General features: G+C 51.3%; 2 protein-coding genes across 5 annotated transcripts in view; both read left to right on the forward strand.

Moving 5' to 3' along the window:
- The window catches only part of FLNB (filamin B), a 146,267-nt gene extending 139,404 nt beyond the window's left edge, over positions 1 to 6,863 (forward strand). For all 4 annotated transcript variants that reach the window (XM_059161308.1, XM_059161309.1, XM_059161310.1 and 1 more), the window contains 3 exons: positions 2,924 to 3,142; positions 4,096 to 4,299; positions 5,122 to 6,863. In XM_059161308.1, the coding sequence (XP_059017291.1) occupies positions 2,924 to 3,142; positions 4,096 to 4,299; positions 5,122 to 5,309 (611 nt within the window). In that variant the 3' untranslated portion in view covers positions 5,310 to 6,863. The remainder of the gene's footprint in view (positions 1 to 2,923; positions 3,143 to 4,095; positions 4,300 to 5,121) is intronic.
- Positions 6,864 to 13,416: 6,553 nt separating this feature from the next.
- Positions 13,417 to 19,702, forward strand: LOC131824066 (protein ATP6V1FNB). Its single transcript, XM_059161312.1, has 2 exons — positions 13,417 to 15,316; positions 17,701 to 19,702. Exons 1-2 carry the CDS (start codon positions 14,794 to 14,796, stop codon positions 17,817 to 17,819), a joined length of 642 nt encoding a protein of 213 aa, XP_059017295.1. The 5' UTR covers positions 13,417 to 14,793; the 3' UTR covers positions 17,820 to 19,702.
- The last annotated feature ends 2,239 nt before the right edge of the window (positions 19,703 to 21,941 follow it).

The raw sequence follows: 21,941 nt of genomic DNA on the forward strand, positions 1-21,941 counted from the left end.
AGTGGCCTCAGCAGAAACACCCACAGGGGTGGCGTAAATACTTCTGGACTCCCAAGACCGTCTAGTCCAGCTCCACACTGAACTGTGGGCCAGCAGCCTGCCCTTAATAAGAGGCATGGTAACCCTTCACCGTACGCCATTCCATTTCACAGATGAAGAAAGTGAGGCTCAGAAGGGTTGAGTCTCTCCCTAAGCTTACTTAGCTGGGAGTAACAGAACCAAAAATCAGTCTGGGTCCCTGACCTCAAAGCCTATCCCCTTAACCCCGGAGTCTGGCTGCCTCTCTGAGTGGCTAGCTCACCCCAGATAATGACTTCATCCCTGGCCTACTTTGGGGGGTATTCTAAACGAGGACCCCTATTGTCCCAGCTGCCTGGAATGGTCCCCATGCAGGAGCGCAGGCATTTGGTCCCTGGCAGGCCACCCGCCTTTAAAGACCACGTGGGGTCCTCCCGGCATCGGAGCCACACACACCTTGATCCAGGTTGCCTAGCAGCCACTGAGGTCTCCTGCAGCTGCCAGCAGCCACCTTCCCTCCTGCTGGGTCACACCTGCTGCGTTTGGGGCCTCTCGTGCTTCCTCTTGGCTGTTTGCATGCCTTCTCGGGAGCTTGGGTTTCAGGCTGTCCTTTGCAAGGGCTGGATGCCACTGAGAGAAGGAGCCAGTCTTACAGGGAGACTCCCAGCCAGGAGGGAGAGGTACAGAGCATGCCTGTTTCAAACGCTGTGTCAATATTGCTCTTGTCAAGGGGAAGGCGTCTTGTTTTTCTAGCCCTCCCGCTCGCAAGCCTTTTCCCAAATATCCATCCCAAGATAACACAGCTGCAGTGTGCATGGGATGAAAAGGTATCTGTGCTTGGCTGCTGGAGGGCCTGGCACCCTGACCTTCAGAATAAAGCAAACTTCCCTGTGTTTTTATGGGTTCGCTTGCTGTATCTTTTGGCTTGAGCTTTAAATGGGCCATTTTGCAGGTTTTGGAGCAGGGGAATGTGGAGAATTTGGGGTGGGACTCTCTGCTTGCCAGGGAGTTGAGAGGTTGAGCATGAGACCAGGGGGTTCTCAATGCTCTCTGGGTTGGAAGACCAGTCTTCGTGATAAAATGCTCCAAGATCCCCTGTGCGTGCCAGGTGGAGTAGAAGAGCCTCCGTCCCTCCCCCGCCCCGTCGCCCACCTTCACAATAGAGTAGGGCTGCAGTAGACACGAATTCACCACACAGGAACTCAGCTGTGCGCTCACGGGGCTGCAGGGGGGAAGACCGCCATGCCCAGAGATGTTTGGGCTGTCATGCTCTAGCTGGAGGCAGTAGGCAGAGGGACTCCTGTGCGTGGGGATTTTCTTTTTCCTCACTTCTCTCAGACAAGTGCCTCAGCTCCACGCTGGCCGGGTCTCGTGTTTAAATCCCAGTCCTTCTATTCCCCAGCCGTGGGACTTGGCGCCAAGGATTTGACCTCACCCGGCCTCCGCTTCCTTCCTGTAAAATGGGAAGAATAAGGGAGCCCACCCCACAGGTTGTTCCACGTAGCTCTTGCCCTGTCATTCCTTACTTCTCTTTTCCCACCTCGTGTCTCCTGTCTCTCCAGGCCCTCACAGCCAGGATTCACAGATCTTGATCTTTCTCGAGAAGGCAGCAACTTGTTAAAATGGGTTGGGCTTCTCGCCACTACAGCCGGGTTTTTTCATCTTCACTTTAAAAATATCTTTCCTTATTGTCGCCTTGCAGCTACTTCCTGGAAAGGCCGTCCCTTGTCGTGTGCCACCCCACCCCCACCCCCTTGCCCACACAGCCTCACTCTGGGTTTAGAGACAAGGTTGAGATAATCCGGGGGGCCCTGGGACAGGAGGAGCCTCAGGAGCTTCCAGAAGCAGCTGGGTTGTGTTTGGGGGTTGGATGATAGCAGCGCCTTTGTTTTATTGATAGCCAGAACAATAATTCTTTCTCTGGCCTAGGAGCTATAATTAAACCCAAATAGTTCCCAGCTGGGGCGGCATCCAGGGCACTGGGGAAAAGCCCTGCCCTGCACAAGCTGCTGTGCCGGGGATGGCCTTTAGAGGGCACTGTCATGGCAGCCCTCACGGACCACCTCCTGCCTCTTGGCATGGGAAATGGGCCTGAAGGAGTGGAGGCTTCTGCAGGGCCCCGGGCTCAGGCAGGAATGCAGCACAGACATTGATCAGCCCAGCTTTTCTTTGTCACAAAGCAAGATGTCCGTGCAGAAGGCCCCTGTGGGCCAGGCAAGAGGCTCTGGAGCCACATGGAATTGTTCATACCCCGGTTCTACCAGTTCCTAGTTTGTATCACTGCCCGGCAAGTGCCCGAGCCTCCCTGAGCCTCTGCCGTTTGTTGAACAGGAGTCACTGGGTACGTAACAGGATGCTTACTCTAGGATCTGGAACCCGAGCAGTGGAAGCTTGAGTCAGTTAGCAGGAGCCACTGTTTCGGCTGGCTGGTGCTCCTGGCAAAGGGGAGGGCTGGCAGATTCCAACAGCCTCCCCAGACTTCAGCGTGGTGACTGAGGCAGGGAGCCTGTGGGAGGAGAAGAAGATGCTGGGTCTGCTTGGCGTCTCCAAGTCCACTCAGGGGAAAAAGGAAAGGTCAGAGGGGCCCACGCATCCTCCACCCCGCTGGAGGCAGGGCTAAGACTCCGGCTTCTTGTCCTCAGCCACCACGCCTTCCCAAAGGCAAGAACAGGGTGTCCTGGCGGTTGGGGCTGGTGGGCGAAAGGTCAGCCACACTCTTGCCTCCTGCTAGGAAAGGGAGTTACTGCCCTCAGGAGCTCAGAGCTAGTACCGATGCTGTGCCTCTGTGGGGAAACCTATGTCTCCCCCGACCCCCGCCACTGCTTCACTGCCCCTGGGAAAGCTCCCCAAACCACATCCCCCCATCCCTCCAAACCAATACACATTCCCTCTTCATTTCTCCCAGGTATCCAGTCTGAATTTTTCATCAACACCACCCGAGCAGGGCCGGGGACGTTATCTGTCACCATCGAAGGCCCGTCCAAAGTTAAAATGGATTGCCAGGAAACCCCAGAAGGCTACAAAGTCATGTACACGCCCATGGCTCCTGGAAACTACCTGATTGGTGTCAAATATGGTGGACCCAACCACATTGTGGGCAGTCCATTCAAGGCCAAGGTGACAGGTAACAACCAAACGGCTTTGAAGTTACTGTTTTTCCTGTGGACCATGTCCTGTCAAATTATCAACAGAGTTACTTGATACTAGAAACTGTGGGTAATTTTAGATATGTTGAATCTACTTTGAATCTTGAATATAAAGAAATGGTAGGACATTGCCAGGAGAGTAAACATCTTTAGAAGCCCGTGAATATGTGTTGACGTCATCGCCCTATAAAATGATGAGCGTTGAGATTGAAAAAAATGTTTAACAGAACAGAAAAAAAATTTACATATTTGTTAAGATCGGACCTGAAAAATCCTCTTGTTTCTAGCCTTTTACTTTTAAAATAATCAAAAGGTTTTATTAAATTTATAAAAATGCACCTCCTTCAGAGCACTAGGAAAAATACCAGTCAGTAGCATCTTACAGCCCACGGGCCCTAGGTAATCATCATAAATATCGTGGTAAATCCCTTCCACGTGTCTCTGCTCGGTTCACTGTTGTATAGGTAGTATATATAGCTTCATTGCAGAAAAATTTATTAAAGAGTTAGATGGAAAAATCATCCTTTCACATGCAGAGAGAACCATTTTTGTTAATTTTGTTTTATGTTCTCCCCAACATCTGACATTGTTTATGCATAAGGGTATTTTATTTCCATGGAAAGAAGTAGATTCTGCAGGGTGCCACAGGGTTATGTGGGAGGGATTTCCAGGCTTGGTCATTTGTCATTGCCCACTGGGTGGGGTGGGACCCAGGGGTTTGGAAGACATTATGGGTGTGAGATGGGGAGCTGGCAACGTTTACATCAGGTGTTGGGGATATGAGGTGGGGATGTGGTAGCTTTGGGATCCAGCCGTTGAGGTGCACGGACTTTCCTGGAGCTTCTGCCCCCGGGACACTCGCCTCTTGTAGCTGAGAGAGCCTACTGCCTCTGGCCATTCACTCCTACCTCCCCTCCCTTCCATCTTCTAGGCCAGCGTCTGGTCAGCCCTGGCTCAGCCAATGAGACCTCGTCCATTCTGGTGGAGTCTGTGACCAGGTCATCGACAGAGACCTGCTATAGTGCCATCCCCAAGGCATCCTCAGATGCCAGCAAGGTGACCTCCAAGGGGGCAGGGCTCTCAAAGGCCTTCGTGGGCCAGAAGAGCTCCTTCTTGGTGGACTGCAGCAAAGCCGGTAGGTAGCCTGGTCCTGCTTGAGGGTCAGGGTGGAGGCAGGCTGACACCCTCTGCCCACCGGCCCATGCAACCCAGGCATTTGCAAGTACTTAATATTTGCTGATGATTTTCCTCTTTTGACTCTCGATTCCTTCAAATGCCCACAAGGTAGACAGGAAAGGTGACATTATCTCCATTACAGATGGGCAAATTGAATCGGTAACCTGGCTCCTTTCTCTGCCAATAATTGCTTTAATTGCAGTTTGAACTTGAGTATTGATTTGGGTGTCAGTGGTTAGTTGCCTGGTCTCGGGGATCTGGCACATCTGGGCTGGAAACCTGGCTCCAGTACTTCTTCCCCCGCCCCCTTCCCTCACCCCTCCCTTCCTTCCTTGCCTCCTTCCTTCCTGCCCCAAACTTAGCCATGTGATCTTGGGAAAGGTATTAAATCATTTTCTAAAAGTCAGTTTCTTGTTGTCTAAAATGGGAACCTTTATAAAGTGACCTTCCTTAAGTTTCTGATGAGAATGAGATCAGAGTAGCGATCACTTATATAACTCTTTGCTACAAGCTAGGGCTTCACATATAACTCTGTAAATCTCATAGCAAGTCCATAGGGTAGGTGCTAGGATCATGTCCTATTTATAGATGGATTTGAACCCATGCCATTGGGCTCTAAGTCTGCTTGTAATTGCCATGTTGTCCCACCTCTCGAAGTTCCCAGTGTCAGAATCTCGGCAGACAATAGTTGGTATATTTCCTTTGGCTCCCATTTCCCCTCCCCTTCCTCTGCCTTCCATGATGCATCCTGATAGAGTAACCACCTTTCCTTGCATCCTAGGTTCCAACATGCTGCTGATTGGTGTCCATGGGCCAACCACCCCCTGCGAAGAGGTCTCCATGAAGCACGTGGGCAACCAACAATACAACGTCACATACGTTGTCAAGGAGAAGGGAGATTACGTTCTAGCCGTGAAGTGGGGAGAGGAACACATCCCCGGCAGTCCATTCCACGTCACGGTGCCTTAAAACGGTTCTCGTCAAATGCTGGGAGGAGTTCTGGTGGTTGCTTTTGTTGCTTGTTTGTAACTTGTTGTATACAAAGTTTTCCTCCAGCTTGTTTATGGGTCTGAAACCCCACCCCAAAAACATTGTCATTCTAAAGTGCCTTGAGAAATAAGTCCTAGACTTGACTCTTTAGGAACGCATTGGGGACTGTTAAGAAATATAGACTCATGCAATGGGCTGAGGATTTCCATGCTCATTTGGTTCAGATCCAGATCTGACCTCTTGCTGGCACCCATCGCCCCCTGCAGACAGACCAAGGTCACTCGCAAGACTGTTGTTCCTAAAGCATGAAATTGGCTAGCCCGGTTATGCAACAAGACTGGCAGGGCGGGACAGGGCAAAGAGGCCACCTACTTTTAGGCTGTCACTTAGAAAACAAGATGACTTAAAAGAAACCAGCTTCATCTCTCCAGCATCTCTCCATCTCTCCCTATCACAGAGAAGACTCTTGTTTCGACATGACTCATCTCCACACTCCCACCTGCCCCGTGGCCTTTTTACACGTCTCAGAGGGCAGTGGTACGCGGCGGCAGACTGCCCTCAGTGCCTCCTAGTGCCTCTCCCCTCGTTCTGCTGAGTCTTCCCCTGCAAAGTTGTAACATGGGCCCCATCTGGGCAGCCACGTTTTGCTTTTGTCTTTAAAGGCCCTTGAAGTCTCTGGGTCCGAGGAAGTTCTGCTGTGGCAAGCAGCTCCCTCCTGCCAAAGATCCCTTTTTTTAAAACCAATTCGAGGCTTTGTTCTTAACACACACTCCAGCCGTTGTCAGTCTGATGAGTCTTGCCAACACGCTCGAAGGGACCGCAGGTGGGTCCCTGTGTCAGTGCCCTCGTCTGCAGAGGCCTGTCACGGGACAGAACATTCCACACCCACCTCCAGTCAGCTGTGGGATCACTTCTAGAAAAGATTGATAGACAGGAAAGAATGGAACTCCTGCTGATCTTTGGCCTCAAAATCAGGCTGTGGCAGAGGGGGTAGGAAGGCCAGTGACAGCTCCTAGGTGGTCTTCTGTTGTTGGGCAGAAATCGTGAAAGCTACATAGCTGACGGTGGCCCTGTGTTCATTTGGCCCCGACCATGTCCTCTGAGGTTGTTTGGAAAGCAGAGTGCAGGTGCATAATTCCAGAAATGGGGCTTAAGGAGTTTTGCACCCCTTTCTGCAGACCTGAGCTGGCTTTGGAATAAAGTTAAAGCCTTTGGGCCCGATTTTAGGGCCCAGGGGTGTCATAAGGCCTGGGCCGGCAGACCTTTTTGATTTGCTGCTCCGTCCCGAGGAAGTGGCTGCCCTGGTCACGAGTGCCTCCATGGGTGGGACGGGGAGTGAGGCAGAGGACTGTCACTGAGATGCAGCAGCTGGGAGCAGGTGCTGGCAATAGCCCACCTCTTAGAAACTGGGGCAGCCCGAAGCCCCATGTGAAAGGGCCACAGGTTTTGTAAACTGGGACGTGGAAGTGAAACTGGAATCAGATGCCGACTGTAAATTGTATCTTATAACTTATTAAATGTTTGCTCCGTCAAGCTCCCTTGGTGTTCTTGGACGGTGTTGTTTCTGAATAAATGGTTCGAGTCTCTGACCAGCTCTCCCTGCCACAGATGAGCAGCTTGTTCTGACGTGAGCCTGGCTTCTCTTTGCAGGAGGGATGGTGGCCCTTCATGAGCGCCGCTGGGAGGGGAGTGTCAGGGGAGGCCCAGCAGCCAGACAGGTGGCGGTGAGGGCCCTAGGGAAGGGGCACTGGCCAGGACACCAACACAGTGTCTAGGACAGAAAGCCTTTTTCCCCAATGATGGGAGAAGGGGTCGTTTTAGGGGGTTTACGTAAACAAGAGGCAATGTCACCTGTCGTCCCAAGCGCCCTTGGACCAGAGAGTTCGGGTGTCTGTGGTATTCGTCTTTCTCTCCCTGCCCCTTCCTTCTGCTAGGAAGAGCCTGTGCCTGATATATTCTTAGCATACCTCCCCCCCGCCCCTCCTGCTCACCCTCATGGCACCCCCTTGACCCCACTTTGCCATACTGACATCAGCTCAGGTGCTGAATGGACACATCACTTGGGGCAGACCCCAGACCCTGGCCTTTTTGTCCCCAGAGTGGAGGCTCTTCCTCCCTGGTTATCCCTCTGTGGGAGGAGGAAGGGCACCAGGATTCCCCAGATGAGCCCCAGGAAGTCCCCGCTGGGCCCCTGGCCCTCCACTGGAGTGAGGGCTTAGAGAGAAAGGCAGGGAAGGAGGACTGGATCCTTTTGTGTGTTTCTTCCTGGCACCTCCTTATTGGTAAGGATGGAGGCTTGTTTACCGCTGGGAGGTGGGAAGAAAGTGGGAAGGTTTTCCCTCCTTTTCCCTCCCCGTGGAGGAAGCCCCCATAGCTATGAGCCTGTGCCGGCTGTGACTGTTCCAGGACTCCCCAAGCTGGGGGGCTCGGGGGGCTGTCCAGGCTCTGTGTGGTGATGCTGACCTTGCTGGTTTCAATCCCAGGAGGTCTGGCTGGTTTCTTTTGGGGAGGCAGCATGTCTGTGTTCACAGCTGGACTTGGGCATCAGGTATTGTTTGAATGTGGGCTTGGTTGCTTAGTGGCAATGTAGCCTTGGGGAGGTGGCTTTCCCTCTGAGACCAAGCCTCCCTTGGGGTGGTTGTGAGACTCCTACGAAATCTCACTGGGAGCTGTGAGTCTTGGCTCCTGCTGTCTGTGACCAGCCCCTGCTGGAGGTGCCATTCCTTGTACAAGGCCACACCTGGGGCTGCCCTAGCGGGCCCCTGCCTGAAACATCACCCACGACCCAGGGGAATCTGTGCACCTCCCAGGTGGTCAGTGGCTAGAACCACAGGGCAGCTCCTCTCTGCACCTGAACTTGCTGCTATGGGAATGAGCTGTTTTCTGTGCAAACACCTCAATGACTTTGAAACTCGACCTTGACCTGGTACCAGGCCCTTTCTGACTTCCTCCAGTTGACTTGTCCCCCTTTCTACCCGGGGCTGGCTGGGCCATCACTTTTGAGGGGCCAACATGGGTGTAAGCAGGACAGCACTAGCAGCTGACCTGCAAAGATCTTTAACCCAGAGAGACCCAGTTCCCTTCCAATCCACGGTGTGCGCCTCTCCCTCGTCTGCCTTCCCTCTGCAGCCCCGGGAAGCCCTCCTCAGCAGGAAACACTGATTAACATGTCTGTTTCCAATGCACTTAGAGGCCTGTGGGCCCTTGACCACATGGCTGGTCTTCAGACTTCAAAGGGGCCTCAAAAACCACATCTTGATGAGTTTGATGTAAAATGAGTAAGACACTAGGGATTTAATTTCCCCTAAAAATGGCACCGCCTTAAAAATTAGTAGAATAAATGTAAATGGCAGAATGAGTGTTTGGTCCTTGTCACCACCACCCCCAAGTTTGTATTTTAAAATGGGGAAGAAGGGGGCGCCTGGGTGGCTCAGTGGGTTAAAGCCCCTGCCTTCGGCTCAGGTCATGATCCCAGAGTCCTGGGATTGAGCCCCGTATCGGGATCTCTGCCAGGATCTCTGCCGGGATCTCTGCCGGGATCTCTGCCGGGATCTCTGCTGGGATCTCTGCCGGGATCTCTGCTCAGCAGGGATCCTGCTTCCTCCCCCCCTCTCCCTGCTTCTCTGCCTACTTGTGATCTCTGTCTGTCAAATACATACATAAAATCTAAAAAAATAAAAAATTTTAAAAATGGGGAAGAAGGACGCCTGGGTGGCTCAGTGGGTTAAGCCGCTGCCTTCGGCTCGGGTCATGATCTCAGGGTCCTGGGATTGAGTCCCACGACGGGCGCTCTGCTCAGCAGGGAGCCTGCTTCCTCCTCTCTCTCTGCCTGCCTCTCTGCCTACTTGTGATCTCTCTCTGTCAAATAAATAAAATCTTCAAAAAAAAAAAAAATGGGGAAGAAGGGGCACCTGGGTGGCTCAGTGGGTTAAAGCCTCTACCTTCAGCTCAGGTCATGGTCCCCAGGATTGGGATCGAGTACCGCATCAGCGGCTCTGCTCAGTGGGGAGCGGGCATCCTCCTCTCTCTCTCTCTCTCTCTCTCTCTGCCTGCCTCTCTGCAAACTTTTGATCTCTGTCTGTCAAATAAATAAATAAAATCTTTTTAAAAAAATAAAAATAAAATGGGGAAGAAGCTCATTAATTTAAGTGCTCTTTGGGCTTAGCACTCTGTCTGATGGAAGCCAGATCTAGGAAAGGAATGGAATCTTTTCAAATCCCCATTAACTGGGAGGGGGAAGGGTTTTTGTAATCAGGATATTCCACTAATGAAAACTCTCTTCCAGAAACACGTCTTGTTTAGCTCATTTTTTTTCCCCTCCTAACAATGGCAAATCATAACTCAAAGAGGGAGTAAAAATGTCACACTGGCTCAAAGCAAGCCTGAATTCGAATTTTTCCCCCTCCGGCTTTGTCCTAAGGATGCTGACCAAACACTTGGCGAAACAAAGGGATCCTTTTTGCTTTGTAACAAGGCTTTTGTCTGGGTCCCTGAGCCCACAGGGGACCAACTCTTATGCAAGGAATTTAGGGTGGCCCACCCCATACCCCTTCTCTCTCCCTCAAGAGTTCTCCAAAGCAGGCAGGCAGGAGGTGGGGAATTTATCCTGACTTATGACCTGCATCCCAGGGTGTTTCAGATTTGCTTATCTCCCCAGGACAAAGCTCAAGGATCAAAGAATATTCGAGCTTTGTATTGCCAACATTATTCCCTTTGCCATAACCACCGCCTTCCCAAGGTATCAGGATGCCTCTCCCAGGACAAAGCTAATACTGAACCCTGGTGGGGGAAAGGGGATCTCTGAGAAAGAGGAAATCTCAGCAGAGGCGCCACGCCCCCGGAAATGCCAGGCTCGGGCCCAGCTCCAAGCAGCTGGCACCTGTACCAGCAGTGTTGTTGGGTATGTGAGAAATGCCCAGAAAGCAGCTAGCTGCAGGTTCAAGTCTTCAGTCCCAGCCCTACGGCTTACCAACTCAGACTCTGGCTGGCTCTTCATCTCCCCAAATGTCCCAGACCTCTTCATAGCACTCATTTTATACCAGTCTAGACAGCCTTACACTTTCTTGTCTTGCAGACTAGAAGTCCCAGTCTGGAACATTCTTCCTCCACTCTTTGTCTGGCTAACTCCTGTTCATAGTTCAGGTTTCAAAGGGCACCTCCTCCAGGAAGCCTTCTTTGTGTCTCAGTGCCCTCATCCATAAAATGGGCAATTGGGAAACTTCCATTCTAAGATTAACCTCTAAAAAGGTCTCCCAACACATTCATCCTCCAACTGGCTGCCAAATCCTTCCCCACCCAGAGCTGCTAGAATAGGGACTGCCTACATGTTGAGGAGACTCAGTTCCCCAAGGCAAAGTAGAAAGGGTACCTCCATGAGGGGAAGGGAGCCTGTGGGGTGTCTATTAAGCATGGTGATTCAAAGCATGGGCCAGAGGGTTCAGATCCTGCCCTGCCATGAACTCCAGCAGATCATTTACCCATCAGACTCTCATAGCCTCTGTTTTCTCTCCAATGAAATGGCGTACTAGAACCTACCCTATATGGTGTTCTGAGGGAATATTGTGTTCACTGTGTTCACTGACAAAATGAATGTAAACAACATACCACAGTGTCTAGTACATGATAAGCCTTCATAGAATTACTACTGTTGAAAGGTGATTAAGAGAATTCTTCTAGAATCAATGAAACAAGATGGAATTGGAAGGGAGACAAACCATAAGTGACTCAATCTCACAAAACAAACTGAGGGTTGCTGGGGGGAGGGGGGTTGGGAGAAGGGAGTGGGATTATGGACATTGGGGAGGGTATGTGCTTTGGTGAGTGCTGTGAAGTATGTAAACCTGGTGATTCACAGACCTGTACCCCTGGGGATAAAAATATATGTTTATAAAAAATAAAAAATTTTAAAAATTAAAAATAAATAAATAAATAAAGTAAATGAATAAATAAATAAATAAACCAATGAATTGTTGAACACTACATCAAAAACTAATGATGTACTACATGTTGGCTAACTGAACATAATAAAAGAAAAAAAATTTTTAAGCCTAAAAAAAAGAGAATTCTTCTATAGGGAGAGTTTAAATCTGAGGTGGGGGCCGGGGGGGGGGGCTACTTTAAGGACACACATAACCACAAACAGAAGGGGCACTTGGCCTGCAAACAGAGCCCAGTACTGGGAACTGGGTTGGGAGTCATCAGTGAGAGTGGATGGGGTGGCCAATGGCAGTACTAGGAGCAGGGTGGGTCCTTGGAGGCCTGGGGGAGTGGCCAGGAAGGTGGGAAGAAAGGTGAGTCAGGAGCACTGGGGAGAGACCCAGCTCACCTTCCAGCCTCCCCTGGTTTCCCTTTCAGTGACCCCTTCCCTTAGCAGAAGCCTAGGCCAGAGGCAGGCCTGGGGCTGCCCCCACACCTTCCCAGGGGTTGCAGGATGGGTTTGAAGTGAATAAATCTGGAGTAAACCAAGTGTAATAACTAACACTAATGCTAGAGTCTTAGGATTACCCTCATTTTTTTACAGGGGCATCTCCCAGGGCTCAGAGAGGTTAAGTGACTTGTACAATGTCACACAGTAATGGTCAAGGCTGTGTTAAAAGCCAGAAAGCCTGGGGTGCCTGGGTGGCTCAGTTGTTAAGTGTCTGCCTTCGGCTCAGGTCATGATCCAAGGATCCTGGGATGGAGCCCTGCATCAGGCTGTCTGCTCAGCAGGGACCCTGCTTCCCCACCCCCAGCCCCTCCCCGCCTCTCTGCCTACTTGTGATCTCTGTCAAATAAATAAATAAAAATCTTTTTAAAAATAAAAGGGAGGGGCGCCTGGGTGGCTCAGTGGGTTAAGCCGCTGCCTTCGGCTCAGGTCATGATCTCAGAGTCCTGGGATCGAGCCCCCCATTGGGCTCTCTGCTCAGCGGGGGGGCCTGCTTCCTCCTCTCTCTCTGCCTGCCTCTCTGCCTGCTTGTGATCTCTGTCAAATAAATAAATAAAATCTTTAAAAAAATAAAATAAAAGGGAAAAAAGTCAGAAAGCCTGAATGTAGGGAGAAGGGCATGAAGCAGTGCCCTGCACACAAGGGCCTCCCCCAGGTGGGTGCTCGGAATCCAAAGGCGACTCTCCTTGTGAGCCAACCTCTGTTCCTGAGCCCGTTGGAAGTCAGTATTTTGGGGGCGCCTTTCTTCACCCTTCCACCCCACTTCCCTCTTGGGAGTGCCTGTCTAGCCCTCAATGTGACACCCGCCTCCTCCACCCGCCTATTGACAGGACAGCTGCTTCGCTGTCATTCCCGTGATGACCGCCAGGGGTCGCCTTGGGCGCGCCAACCGTGGCCCGGAAGAAAACCCTGCGGTCCAGAAGGCACTGGGTCTTCCAAGCCAGGAGGGAGCACACCCACTTCTGCGCTGCCTGGGGCTGGGGTGGTCTGGGTCAGGGATGCTTGCTTGAGTTCCGGGGTCAGACCCTGCCCCACAAGCATCTGACACTAGGGTCCTGCCGCCCCCAGCCCCTAAATCTGCTCCGAATTTCCTCCATCTATCCCTGAGGCAACAGAATAGACATGAAGTCTGCTGATTCATCCTTTCCTCGAGCACTTTCTCTGAGCACCAACTGTATGCCAGATAATCCCCCCGGACATACTGGAAATACGGAGTTGAGGAGGACAGGACCCAGAACACAACCTCCGTGAAGGAGGGACAGTTTGTCAGCACTGTTCACTTGCCGCTCCTGGCACACACATCCCCTCAGTACCCAAAGTGTGTTTGGTGCTTACAGGAGAGCCTGGATTAAAAAAGTGATTGCACAATTAATTGATGACTGTTGTGAGTGCTCCAGATGAGATCCTACCATGCCTGGGCTGTTTTACTTACCAAGCTGGCTCTTAATCTTCCCAATTGTCCCAAACACCATAACCCTCATTTTACAGCTGGGAAGACTGAAAGCACAGAGGGCAGTCTAGACAGCCTTATGGTTTCTTGCCTTGGGAGTTCCAGTCTACAACATTCTTCCACTACTCTTTGCCTGGTTAACTCATGGTCACAGTTCAGGGTTCACTCAAAGGGCATCTCCTCCAGGAAGCCTCCCCTGATCATCTCTCCAGTTCCCTGCTCCCCATCTACCTGATTTTGAGTCTGTCTCCCCTCCTGGACTGTGAAATCCTGAAGGCAGGAAGCATGTAGACTCTGTTCCTCCTCATCTACCTTTAGTACCTGACTTAGTGCCTGGCAACAGGGTCAAGAGTGAAAGAATGTTTGTTGAATGAATAAATGAGAGCACATTAAGCAGATAGTGGAAAGGTGCATAGCTCCAGGGCATTATGGGTAACCTCCTTGTCACTGGTGCTCAGGCGGCCCACACCTGCAGGGCCCTGATGGGAGAGGCAGAGGGTGTGAGGGTCCTGGAAGTTGATGTTATGGAGCTGCTGGGTGACTGGTGGGTCCTCCTCTGCTTGCCTCCGCTCCCACCACCCACTGTCTCTCTCAGATGATGCTGTCACATTCAGTGGGAAAGTTCTATATCTGTAACGCGGGGCGGGGTGTGTGGGGGGGTTAATGTCCATCCCAGGAACCAAATGAACATTGCTGAGCCCCCGTCTCTCCATCTGGAAAAGGAATGGGAGAGAGCCTGCTAGTGAGTCATCGTGAGGATTCCACTGAGTGGGATCACTCGTTAAAGCCTCCAGCCCAGCGCCTAGCACAGAGTAGCCCGGGTGTGCCCTGGGCTGGCACATAGTTCCTGCAAGTCTCCCTTCCCTCACCTGGAAAGGAGGTTAATGAGAGCCCCAGCAACCGAGGAGGGTGGTTTCAGGCAGAGGGTGCTCAGCACAGCAGCTGGCACTGAGCAGGGCCTTGTGAACAGCGGCTGCCTCCATCCACGCCAGGCACTGTTCCAAGTTCTTCTACCCTGGCCTGATGTCATTCTCGCGAGTCCAGAAGTAATTCCCGCTGACATTCTGATGTTTCAGTGATGCCAGGTAAGCTCTCCTGTGTCAGAGCCGTGTCTGAGGAGTTGGGGGTCCAGAGTTTCCATGGCAACCCCCCAGCCATGTGTCCAGAGCATCCTTAGAGTGGACCCTGGGCCTCCCTTGGGACCTCCCTGGGTGCCTGGTGCACGGTAGGTTTGCGTCAGGGTTTGCCGAATGGACTAGAGGCTCGGGCACCCTGTGAGCCTCCCTGGGACCCTCTGGGTGTGGGGGGTAAAGGCTTGGGCCCCGAGTCCCTCTGGGGCAGAATACAGCCTCCTGCCAGGCACACTGGATGGGCTGCAGCCAGCCCTTGCTCCCTTTTCCAGCCTGGTCTGTCCTGCTGCCTGCGAGTGGCCCCCTGAGCAGCCCAGCCCCTCCTCTCCAGCGGGGCCTTGGCAACCCAGCCCTCATTGGCTGCACGTAACCTTGGAGACGGGTCCCCGCAGAGCAAACAAGCCACAGGGCTCCGGGCAGAATGGTTCCTCCCTCCTCACCCTGTCCCCTCCCACTGCCATGAGGGATCTCTGCACCACCCAGAGCCAAGCCTACTGGCAAGAGCGCATCCAGAAGGAGACCACAGCCCGGGTCACCTGGAAGATCAACTATGGCCACAAGTACCTGAAGGAGGGGCCCATGCCCAGGAAGCGGCTGCAGCGGGCCCCCCTCAGGTTAGCCTTGGGAGCAGGGCACTTGCCTGCCACCAGCGCCCCTGAGAGCAAGGAAATACGGGATGGATGGCCAGAGACCAAGGGGGTCCGGGATCAACTGTCCAAGGGAGTGGGAGTCCAGGGCCCCCCACCCAAGGGAGAGAAAGCCTGGGAGGCCCAAAGAGCCCCTCGGGGGCCAGCAGTCCAGACCAGGCCAGGGGGCTTAGAAATGAGGCAGGTCCCCGCCTGCACCTTGCGGCTGCTCTTCCAAGGCATCTCCCACGACGGCCAAGGCCGGGCCTCGTACCTCCGTGAGCGGCATCGGCAGAAGCCAGAGGAGAAGTTTCTGTACCCGGTCTTGTCATCCTGGGAGTACGGCTGGCACATGGGTAAGGGCTGCCACCATCTTGCCACTCCAGGCCTCTACTGGCAGGCCTGGCCCTCCCCTCCCCCACCCCAGCCCTGTCCTTAATCACCCTGCAGGCAACAGCCTATCCCTCCGGTCTCACCCTTCTCAGAGCAGGCCCCACGCCTTCACACCTTCGGGCCTTTGCACATTTTCGTTGCTCGACTTGGAATGTACCTCCTGCCTCTTCCTCTGCTTGCTAACTTTCCCATGTCACCTCCTCTGGGAAGCCCTCTGAAAGTCCTCCAGGTAGATTTGAGTCCACCCTAGTGCTTATCCAGCTTTCTGTGTCTACAGAAGCCCTGGGCCCCCTGTGTCACCATTCCTCAAGTATCCATCTGGTCTAATGAGCCTTTTGGGTTCCAGAAATTCTTAGTTAATTTTATTAAGGCCCTCCCAGCCCCCAGCTTGGGGATGGTACTCCGTGACCATGGAATGAGTGAACAAATGAATGAAGGTAGACTAGGGAATGAGGCCTTGGTTTGGAATCAGGAAGTGCAAGTTCAAATCCTGGCTCCTCCCCTTGGGAGTTGTGTTGAGCTCAAGCAAGAACCTTAACATCACTGGACCTCAGTTTCCACATCTGAAAAATGGGACTATACTAGTACCTGTCTTCCTGTGTCACAGAATTTTGGGGAAATCAAATGGGAAAGCACCCTGAACAGAAAGTTTCCTCACAAAATCCTCATGCGGTGGAGAGGACATTCATTCATCTGACATGCGATGCTTTCATTCTGGAAAGTCCAGCAAGGGAGATCTGGAGTCACTAAATCCCAGCTCTGCCCCAACATGAGTTAGCAAATGAACAACCATGGAAGAGGGACTCAGTTTGAAATGAGAGTGCCTGGGTTTGGATTCTGGTCTGTTGATTTATTCACTCGCTCAACAAAGATTTAGTGAGCACTTGATTTATGTCAGGACCTTTGTGTCCCTGGGGATATGGCAGAGCTTGTGAGTGTTCAGCCTGTAGAAGGAGATCTGTCGAGAAAAGGGGAGAAAGACGCAGGGGCTCCTTGGTGGACAGGTGGTCAGGGAAGGCCTGCTGGGACAGGATGCTGGAGCAGAAGCCTGAGGTGTTTCTACTTCATCCGATTCTTCCGAGGAGGGCCTGACTCCCTGGGCCCACAGAGCGAGTCTCGGTTCCTGCACTACACCCCCCTTCCTGCTCCCCCTCTCCTCCTCCTGCCTATGGGTCTATGTCTCTGCCCGTGAAGCCACTGCCAGGCAAGGGCCACCAGACCGAGCAAACAAAACTACAGGATGCCCAGTTACATTTGAGCTTCGGATAAACAATAATTTATTAGTCTAAGTATGTCCCAGATATGGCACAGAACATACTTAGACTAAAAAATTGCCGTTTATCTGAAATTCAGCCATCACTGGGCATCCTTTACTTCATCCACAATCCGAATACTGGAGCCGGGGGGAGCTGCTCCTGGATGCCTCCTGTGTCCTAGGGCACTCCTAGGTTCAGGGCCAAGACTGAAGACTGTTTCCCTCCATGGTCGTTCTGCTTAAGCTCCCGGTTGCTCCTGAAATCTCCTGAACATTCTGTAAGATTCTGGCCTCATGCCCCCTACCCTGACCAGTTCAGGGACTAAATGAGGAACAGATGAGAGAACTTCTGTGGACCATCTTTCTCCATCCCCCGACCCGGTTACAGACAGGAGCTGCATCATCCCGGAGGGTGGAGGGGGGAGTAGGGTGCGCTGCAAACAGCCATGGGGCAGTGGCGTCACAGGCATCATCTGGACCCCAGCTGGATTGTCCCCAAATGCCCTTTGACACATAGAGAGTACCAGTCTAGTGCTTGGCACATAGTAAGTGCTCAACAGATGGTAACTGGTATTATTATTATTATTATTATTATTAATTCAGCAGCCAGGACTTACTGCCTGTGGGCATCTGGGAGCTGGTTCAGCCTTGGCAAGGACCCTGGAGACTCTCACTAAGAAGCTCTGGGATGATGGGGCTCTCACTAGACAAAAGGGAGAAATGAAATGAGGTTACCCCTTGTCGGTGTGGGGTAGGGATGGGAACAAAAGAGTCAACTGTTGGAATGACTTGAGCACCTGCCACCCTTTGGGGCAGATTGTGGGCCCAAAGCCAATGTAGGGCCTTGAGGTCCCCATGCTACGTACGCCAGGTGTACCATGTAGTTTCTGGTTGCTAAGAAGGAACAGGGGAGTGAGGGAGGGATCAAGGGGCACAGGGGCAACCGCTGCCCCCAACTGTTCAGAAGTACTTCAAGATTTTAACTAGAGTGATTGTAGCCGGTGTCCCTGCTGGCCCTCGGCCCTCCTGGCTGGGCCAGGGCTGGCGGGAGGAACGTGGCCCCATCTCAACCAGGCCTTTGCTGTGTTCCAGGGGACATCATGAAGGCCACCAGGGCTCCAACGTATGCCAGGTGCCAGCCCATCTCAAAGACCTTTTACATCAAGAGTAGCGTCTTCCATTTTCCACGGCGAACAGACCAGCTAAGCTGAGCTCAAGGGGGGCTCAGAGGCTGCTCCTGCCTTCTCCTGCAGTCTGTCCGGACCCCGCTGCACAGATACGCTGCCGCTCCACCCACCTTCCCTCCGTTTGTCCGGCCCTGCCTTCTCTGCGGAGCATGAGGGGACATGAGTGCTTTTCTCTACCTCTGGGACTCAGGGTGGCCCACCTGCAGCCTCTTGGATGTCCTCAGGGACTTCAGCTCCTTGCACAGCCCTGCCCCCACCATCACCAGCCAAGTGTGGGGTGCTCGCTGCCCTCCCAGTGTCCCAGCAGCAGAGCAGGAGGCAGGGGAGGGGCTCGCTAAGTGGAGGAGAGAAGTATCTCCCTGTCTTGACTCTCTCTATATTTCAGTGAAGGGACCCACAGCCGAATCGCTTGGTCCCAGTGTATCCCCCAGTTCAAGGAGGAAGTGGTTTCTATGTTTACTTACTATTTCTCTCACTGTCCCCTACCTCCACCCCGAAGTACCTGCATGGGTCAGATTTGCCTTGTTTTTGTAGCAAACAGCCACCACCTTTATTGCTTTAACCAATAAAGGCATATTCGTGCAGCACGGTGCACTCTGATGGCCAGTGCGCCGCCTGTCGCCTGCCGCCTGCCAACCTGGGGAGCCGAGCCACTCCCATCTGCTGGCTCTGCCATCTCCTAGGGCTTCAGGGTCTTTCCCTGAGTCTCTCTGCATCCAGCTGAGGACAAGGGAAGAGACAGAGTCTGGGGAGAACACACCCATTCTTAACTGCCTTGGTCCGAAACGGACCAGTGTCGCCTCCCGTCACGTCCTGTTGGTGAGAACTCATTCCATGACTTCTAGGTGTGTGAAGGCTGAGAGAGTTGTGTCTCTTCTGGTCAGCCTCTCAGTACAACTTCACAGACGAGCCAGGCTCCCTACAGCTGAGATTTGAGCTAATTGGCCTGGCTTTCCCTCATCGACTTCAGGAAAGTTCTGGAGTGGGGAAGAGCAAGAGGCAGAGGATGTGAGTGAGGGCCAAAGTGTGCGTGTGATTCAAATGGAATTCACACTTTGGCTTTGCATGCACACCAGAGGTGCTTGGCAACAACCTGCTGAATGTACTCAAATACCAAAGAACACCCTGGATTCCTCCAGGGGCCATGTGATTGCAACAGCCATGGATCTGACTGCTCCTGTGGGATCAGGGGCCACACCTTCTGGGAGTTCACAGTGCAGACTGAGAAGGGCTTGTGATGGGGAAGGTGGGCACTTTGGGAGCACAGAGGAGACACTGAAGTCGGCATGGTGTGAAATTGATTTAAGTGATGATTTTCTCAATTCTCTCAAGGAGGGGACTCCGTAGCTAGCACCGTTCTAGAGGCTCGGGAAAGAGATTCATTACAAACAGTGAATGTCCCAGGATGTTAGGCTTACTTCTTCTGAGGAATTTATTTGTGTATGTATTTAACAAAACTCCAATGTGGCATTTACTATGTACGGGCATTTTTCCAAGGCTGCACTGTGGCAATCGGTAGGCATAAGCCACACGGGTCCATTGAGCCCTTGAAATGTGTTGTAAGCATAAAAGATACACGAAAACTTGAAGATTTAATATGATAAAAAAGGTAAACTATCTAATGATTGTTATATTGAGTTACATGCTGAAAAGACAAAGTCTGTCATTTCAGACTTGGATGCTGGATTAAACCAGCGATTGGCAGACTTTCTCTGGAAAGGACTAGTTGTATTTTCCACTTGGGAGCCATCCAGTCTCAACTCCACAGCTACTCAACTCTGCAGTTACAGGGTAAAGGCAGCCATAAATAATACATAACCAAATGGGTGTGGCTGTGTGCCCGTAAAGCTTTATTTAAAAAAATAGGCAGTGGGCTCGACTTGACCTACAGGCTGTCATGTACTCACCCCTGGGTTAAATAAAATATATTATTCAAATTACATTTACTTGTTTATTTATTTATTTATTTTTGCTTTTCTTAATGTGGCTAATAGAAGATTTCAGATTACATTCAGCTCACATGCTATTCCTACTGAACAGGCTGATCTAAGTACTCTATGAATATTAACTCTAGGGATAACTGTTACCCTGAGGCGGGGTGGGGGGTCGGGGAGTGTGTGAAATCTGCTGACAACCTAAGAAAAGAGCATGCATTGGCTCCTTAGCCTGGCTGCCAAGGGGTGGAGCCCAAGGCCAGACTAGCTAGTGGCTGCTTCCTGGGAATATCCCAGTCTGTACCCTCTCTGTAGGTTCATCCTTTGACTAAAAGGAAGTCCCCAGAAAGACCACCAGGTGGTGCTGTCAGACCACAGAGCCTGGCAGTTGGCCTGCAGAGACCTGGGCTCTAGGGCTGGGGTTGATCATTCACTTGCCCTGTGGCCTTGGACCTCAATTTTCTGACCTATAAAATGGGGTCAGACTGGCCTAGTGGAAACATGACCTTTTAAGACAGACTGACCTGATTTGAGCTTTGACTCCACCAGAGCCACAGGATGACTATCATGGTCCCCAGGCATTTTGCCTTCGTGCACCCCTTCTTCCATAGAAAAATATTAAAAGTTATATTTAAACTCTGTTGGTATAAGCACAAATATCTTAATATTATATATTAAAATATCTTTCCTCAACCTAAAAATTCATCTTATTCCTTCTTATTCTGAAAGAAAAAATTTCTGTGACCCTTAAAACTATCATAAGCCCTAAGCCCAGAGGCTACTGGGCCTCTGGGAGAGTCACACGGGACTCCACTACTCACCAGCTGTGTGACTATGGGCAGGTTATTCAACCTCTCTGGGCCTCAGTTTCCTCATTTATGAAATGGAGATGACAACAGACCCCACGTTTTTAGAGCCATGGTTGGAATTTAGTGAGAGAGTATATACCATGACTATGAGTGGCAGCTATTATTTCTTCTTATTATTATCTTTAAGGATATATCCAGCTCTAACCTCTATGAAACTACTAAAATATCTCAAACAAGTAAGAATCTCAAAATACATCAAAAAAAAATTTTTTTTTTTTTTTTTTTTTTTGAAGCTTCCAGACTCCTTGGTGGGGGAAGTAGGAGAGTTTCCCAGAGAAGAGTGTGTCAGCAGAAGTTTTTGCAAATGGCAAACACAGATTTTTTTTTTTTTTTTTCTCCTGCCATCAGGGAACTTATGAGGGAGGAACATGGGCTTGCACCAAACAGCTGGACCCTGAGCCCCTGGACAATATGTGCCGGTGGGCAAGTACTTGTTTGGGAAAGGTGTGTGAGTGTGTGTGTGTGTGTGTCTGCATGTGACATTCATCTTTCTAAGATGGGAGATTTGCATGGAGTTTTGAAGGCTATGAAAGCCTCAAGCATATGGAGACAGGAACATCATGTGTGCAGGGAAGAGGAGTAAAGAGGGAAGGGGTGCTTTAGGCTAAGGGAATAGTATGTGAAAAAGTCCGTGGGGCGTACCTGGGTGGCTCAGTGGATTAAGCCTCTGCCTCCAGCTCAGGTCATGATATCATGATATCAGGGTCCTGGGATTGAGCCTCGCATTGGGCTCTCTGCTCAGCGGGGAGCCTGCTTCCTCCTCTCTCTCTGCCTGCCTCTCTGCCTACTTGTGATCTCTCTATGTCAAATAAATAAATAAAATCTTAAAAAAAAAAGATTAAAAAAAAAGTCCAGGGTAGGAGGGTAGAGGTCAAGTTCAAGGTGAGGTTTAGCTGAATTTTAGTTCATCTATCCCTGGTGCCACCCCATTTTATATCCTTCAAATATTCTTTGAGAAACTTGAATACACTAGAAAGCAGGTCAGTTTTCTTTGTATTGTTTTGGTTTGGGGCTTTTAATTTAATTTAATTTATTTGACAGAGAGAGAGAGAAAGCATGAGTTGGGGCAGCAGGCTGGGGTAGAGGAAAAAGCGGACTCTCTCCACTACTTTTCGCTCCAAAAAAAAAAAAAAAAAAAATTGCTTTAAAGGATGACTATGAAGGGGCTTTTACCTTTTTCTCCAAGATGGCACAGTAGTGCCCCAGTGTTTCATTAACTCTACAAAAACTGTGAGTAGTGACTACGAAGACACAGCTTTGCCATCATAGAGGCTGATGATTGGGAGTAGGGGCAGACACTAAGCAACCATCTGTACAGTAATGAGGGTTAGGAAAGGGACCTG

Source organism: Mustela lutreola, chromosome 2, assembly GCF_030435805.1.
Source record: "Mustela lutreola isolate mMusLut2 chromosome 2, mMusLut2.pri, whole genome shotgun sequence".
Classification (NCBI taxonomy): domain Eukaryota; kingdom Metazoa; phylum Chordata; class Mammalia; order Carnivora; family Mustelidae; genus Mustela; species Mustela lutreola.